The 5,795-nt window shown below is 40.7% G+C and overlaps 1 protein-coding gene across 1 annotated transcript; it reads right to left on the minus strand.

Moving 5' to 3' along the window:
• Positions 1-3,033: 3,033 nt before the first annotated feature.
• LOC107197407 (uncharacterized) lies at positions 3,034-5,034 on the minus strand. The gene is made up of 2 exons (XM_049480503.1): positions 5,011-5,034; positions 3,034-3,822 (listed from the first exon to the last, which is right to left on the minus strand). Exons 1-2 carry the CDS (start codon positions 5,032-5,034, stop codon positions 3,034-3,036), a joined length of 813 nt encoding a protein of 270 aa, XP_049336460.1.
• Positions 5,035-5,795: the final 761 nt, after the last annotated feature.

The raw sequence follows: 5,795 nt of genomic DNA on the forward strand, positions 1-5,795 counted from the left end.
CTTTTGTTATTTTATTCAAACCAATCTGCCAATGGGTTAAGCAATTTTTTCTTAGTAATATTTCTTAAAATAAGCAATAGTAAAGTCTCAAAATAAGTGAAGTAATACTGAAATCAATCATTACTTGTGGCTTAAATTTGGACACAAGAATCTGAATATCTTGACTGATCACTTTTGTGCTTATTGTGATTCAAAATAATTTTAATTAGTTATTACAAAATGTTATTATACAATGTTATTATTACACAATAGTTATTACATAATTATTACACAATGCTTAGTAAGAAGAAATTTCTTAATCCTTGAATTTCTTTATTTCCTTGAAATGAAATCATTTCACTTGGTAAGTTTTTTTTTTGGTGTTTTTAAAACAAAAAGAAAAACTCTCTATTGGTTCCTGGCATTGTTTATGTGCAACAGTAAATTCTTTATCTTGAATGCATCCCTAGCCTTCTTACAGATTTCTCTGTATTAGAAAACTGCTGGAAAGTGGAGTAAGAGTATACATGTCCCGATAAATACATTTACTGAGCTAAGATCAGCTTTCATTAAAAAAAACTGAATTGGATTTCTAGGCCTTAATCCGATCTGAGTAATGCTGTGTATGCTGTGTACATATCTATCTAAATAATAATAAAAATGTGCTATTAATAATTATCCAACTTAACCAGGCAGCACTGCAGACATGGTATACTGTATACCAGTGGTGTGCATTGAGGCCTTTCCAACCCTTCTGAGAAGGGGTGACAATAAATGCATGTAAATAATTACATAATTTTTAATCAGGAAATATATATCATAGCTATTGTAAGTGTAAAAATGTATTTTATAAATTAACTACAATAAAAAAACAGCAACTAATTCAAAGCACTCTTATCTGACTGACAGCGGTTTTAACCAATCAAATCTTTTTAAAATAGCTTCTGCCCCCACGTGACTGCGTGACCCTTCTCCTGATTTTTTGAAGGGTGTAGTAATGAGTCTGCAGGACAGTCTAACCAATCAGATTCATGATTTTCACTATGGGGGCGGGGCCATGGCCAAGGAGCTTATGCTGGATTAATTCAGTAGTTAGCGAACTATCATGGAATTGCGGCTGTAAAATGAGACAGATAATGTGCAATATTATATTAAAAAGACCTTTTAAAGGTTTTCCTTCAATGTGAAAACTAATTTACAATAATAGGCCGCCTGACTGGTGAGTTTTTGTGTGTACTTAATGGTTTGGCTGCTCTGGCGTCCTGTAGGCATACAAATGAGTGATGCTTGTTGAGCGGTTGTACTTGTAGGCAAATTAAGCATTAATTGTTGGGTCTATTGTATACTTGTGTAGTTTGTAGTTGTATTTGTGGGCTGTTAATGTGTATTAAGTTTATATAACTAAGTCAAGAGAGAGAATATAAATCAAATCAAATCAAATCAAATTTATTTGTATAGCGCTTTTTACAACTGGTGTTGGCACAAAGCAGCTTTACAGAAACATGATTACAGGACAAAGAATCAGGCAAAACATTAAACATAGAAAATACATAATACAGAACCCCCAGTGAGTGCGGAGGCAAGGAAAAACTCCCTCAGAGCTGCAGGAGGAGGAAGAAACCTTGGGAGGACCAAGACTCACATTAAAGGGGGGACCATCCTACCACTGGTCAAATGGCTTTTAAATACAATATAGTTATTGTAATATTTATCTATGTGTCGGTCGGCCGGCGGCGGGGTGGGGGGTATGGGTGGGTGGTTGCAGAAGGGGTACCCACTATATTCACTGCACACCACTGTTGTATACTAACAGTATACTAACATTGACCCAGCAGATCCCCAGAACCTCTTGTTCACTGTTCTGCTGCAGAACTGGACACGGTGTGGTTCCGCTGCGGTTCTGGAGAGGGACTCTGCGCTGCAGGAGCAGTGTATTTATGTGTGTATGTGTGTGTGTGTTGAATGTTTGGTGAGGTGGAGCTCCAGAACCTGCTGTCACCATCCACCTGACCAAACAGAGAGAGAGAAAGAGAGAGAGAGCGAGTGAGAGAGAGAGAGAGAGAGAGACAGAGAGCGAGTGAGAGAGAGAGAGAGAGAGAGAGACAGAGAGCGAGTGAGAGAGAGAGACAGAGAGAGAGAGTGAGTGAGAGAGAGAGAGAGAGAGAGAGAGGCGGTGGTAGAGTGAGTTTATAATAACATTAGTCTTCCGCTCGGCTCCAGCTGAGCTCTGCTTCTCTTTTCTTATTATTTTTTTTTCCTTTTTTTTCTCTTTTGTGTTTTCGTGGGCGGAGCTTCTCCAGGGGAACACATTCCTGCGATTCCTCAGTCCCGCCCCCCTGTAAACACCTCCCCTGACACTGTCCCACACCCTGACTGACACACAGCAAACTCTGCCTTTTGGAATAAACTCCCTGTGAGTTTATTTAACTGATTTTAGTGTATATGTGCGACTATAGAATAGACAGTAACTCTTACCTGGGAACTGATCTTTAAACTCTTGTAAAAGTAAAGGGAACCCAAGCAGTGCATCTTTCCTATTCGCTCTTGCATAATTTATTTGCATAATGAGAAAAGAAAATTTAAGTTCATATCACATGATCATTGGCTGCTTGCAAAGTAGAAATCTGTTTGGGTGGAGGTGCTGTTGGTTTAGTTGATGGTGGTAGTAGGTATTCATGGTTTGGGTGGTGTAAGAGGAGATGTTGTTTTGGATGAAGATATTGTGCTGTTGGTGAATGTGGTAGTGGTTTAGATGTAGGAGGTGGCGATTTTTTAAATAATTTTATTTCAACATTTTTCATCCCATTTTCTCCCCATTTTACATGGCCAATTACCCAACCCACTCATTAGGACTACCCCGTTCACTATTGATGCCCCAATGCCCACTTCTTTTCTAATTGCTGCTAATGCAGCATTGCTGATTTGCATCACAGCGCTCTCGGTTTTGATACATAAGCTCACAGATGCCTTGTGCTGATAGACATCACCCTTTGCAGTGATGTGGGGAGAAAGCGACATCTACCCACCCAGAAAGAGCAAGGGCAATTGTGCCTCTCAGGGATCCAGTAGCCGATGGCAAGGTGGTGGTGATGGTTTAGTTGGAGGTGGTGGTTTAGGTGTAGGAGCTTTGGGCGGTTTTGTTGGAGGTGGTTTAGTTGGAGGTTTTGGTTTAAATGTAGGAGCTTGTGGTGGTTTAGTTGGAAGTAGTGGTGGTTTAGTTGGAGGTGGTGGTGGTTTTGTTGGAGGTTTTGGTTTAGGTGTAGGTGCTTGTGGTGGTTTAGTTGGAGGTGGTGGTTTAGGTGTAGGAGCTTGGGGCGGTTTAGTTTGAGGTGGTGGTGGTTTTGTTGGAGGTTTTGGTTTAGGTGTAGGAGCTTGGGGCAGTTTAGTTGGAGGTAGTGGTGGTTTAGTTGGAGGTAGTGGTGGTTTTGTTGGAGGTTTTGGTTTAGGTGTAGGAGCTTGGGGCAGTTTAGTTGGAGGTAGGGGTGGTTTTGTTGGAGGTTTTGGTTTAGGTGTAGGAGATTGTGGTGGTTTAGTTGGAGGTTTAGGTGTAGGAGCTTGGGGCGGTTTAGTTGGAGGTGGTGGTGGTTTAGTTGGAAGTTTTGGTTTAGGTGTAGGAGCTTGTGGTGGTTTAGTTAAAAATGGTGGTTTAGCTGGGGGAGTTTGTGGTGGTTTATTTGGAGGTGGAGGTGGTTTAGTTGGAGAAGGTGGTTTAGCTGTAGGAGATTGGGGCGGTTTAGTTGGAGGTGAATTAGTTGTAAGTTTTGGTTTAGGTGTAGGAGCTTGTGTTGGTTTAGTTGGAGATGGTGTTGGCGTGGGTGGAGAAGGTGGTGTTACTGGCCGCTGCTGGGAGGTGTAGTAGGTTGTGTGAGACAGTAAAGGCAGGAAATGCTTCACATCTGGACGCAGTTATTTACTCGGCTCTTTTTGGCAGGTGATAAAAGATTCTGCAGCACAGCTCTGACATCATTTCAACAGGCCAAAACAACGCAGCTAAAAGCCATGGGGTAATTTATAAGGCCTTGGCAGAGCGCCAGCACATGGATAGAACAACAGAGATACGTCTTAATGCCGTGTCCCGAGACTTATGGAGGCTGCTGCTGCCAAAGGTCAATAATATTTATTATGCTAAAAAAATTGAAACACAGAGCTTTCATTTACCGTCTCAGATCAGATCTTTAGATGCTATATCTCTCAGCATGGAGTTGTGGAGGTTCCTAATGGTGTCCTGCAATAATCCATCCCATCCAATATAAGGTTTGTCCTGTTAGTATAGCGCACCATAGTATTTACAGTCATTTTTACAGTACATATTTCTGCAACTATTTTGTTCTGTTAAATGTACAGTATCTTTTGATACGACAAAACTAGAAATAAAAATATTTGTGGAATCCCTGCTGTAGCTGAGATTCAGGGTGTTAGCAATCTTCTTATAGCCTAGAGCAGGGGTGTCCTAACTTTTTTTGTTGGGAGCCAGAAGGAGAAATATATTTAATATATTTAATATTAAAATATATTGCCCTTTTTCTGTGCTACAACTGAGCACTCTCTCCGCTTTTAGACTCTTTGGCCCGTTTTTCTGCGCTACAACTGCGCACCTTCTCCGCTCTTAGACTCTTTGGTCCATTTTTCTGCGGTACAACTGCACACTCTCTCCGCTTTTAGACTCTTTGGCCCGTTTTTCTGCGCTGCAACTGCACACTCTCTCCGCTTTTAGACTCTTTGGCCTGTTTTTCTGTGCTACAACTGAACACTCTCACCCCTTTTAGACTCTTTGGCCCGTTTTTCTGCGCTACAACTGAGCACCCTCTCCACTTTTAGACTCTTTGGCCCGTTTTTCTGCGCTATGACTGCGCACCCTCTCCGCTTTTAGACTCTTTGGGCCGTTTCTGACACCTAGCGTTTAAACTTTGAATCTCACATTATAAAAACCTGTGCAACAGCGGGCCAACTTTCATTCTATTTCTAAAATACGTAGTTTGAACACCCCTAACCTAGAGAATCTTTGTGGAGAGGAACAAATCTGTTTCTCACATCCTCAGGAGAATTCTTTGCCATGAGGCGCCATGTTGAATAACCAGTGGTCAGTATTTACTTATTTTAGTATTACTATTTCTCTTTGTATTGCCTCTGTAACTTAAGTTGCGAGGTTCACTGTTTTTCAGGCCAAACTGAACTTTGTCCCACTTAGTCGTGGGTGAAAATTTCAAGGTCACGGTGTGTGCGTATTTTTAAGGCTACTTTTATATTTATCGCAGCTGCCAAAAAGCTTTAGATGCTAGGCGTTTAAAATGAAAATTTACTGTGTTCTGACCATCTTAGCAACCTTAGCAACCAGGTTTAAGTTTATGACGGGTGAGTTTTCCACAAACTGTGGGTTGGATTTTTTTTTGCTGTACCTGGCAACCCTGGCTAAAGTAACTATTGCTCCAAAGACAACAGAAGATGCTAAATGTGGGATTTAAAAGCTGAGAATATGTTTAAATGTGTAATGAGCTGATGAACAGTAAGTTCGACTGTTGTCTTGTCTCTTATCTGATGTGTTTACATGTTTGGAGGCAAAGAAAGTGAGGCACCAGCCCATTACCCCTCCCATGGGGTTTGCTGCACTCCATCACACATTAATTATTATAACGACTATGAAATTGTGTGTCGACGTCGATTATGCTGATTTATCACTATGTGTCTAATTACTATGGGGTTTACTCCATGGTATAGCAAATTACTGATATGTTATTGGCTGTGCATTGAGTCAATCTATACTTTTATCCAAGCTGTACACTGACTACTCTAAATTATATCTATTATAAGTTTAATTT

The sequence above is a fragment of the Astyanax mexicanus genome, chromosome 6 (assembly GCF_023375975.1).
Source record: "Astyanax mexicanus isolate ESR-SI-001 chromosome 6, AstMex3_surface, whole genome shotgun sequence".
In the NCBI taxonomy this organism is placed as follows: Eukaryota; Metazoa; Chordata; class Actinopteri; order Characiformes; family Acestrorhamphidae; genus Astyanax; species Astyanax mexicanus.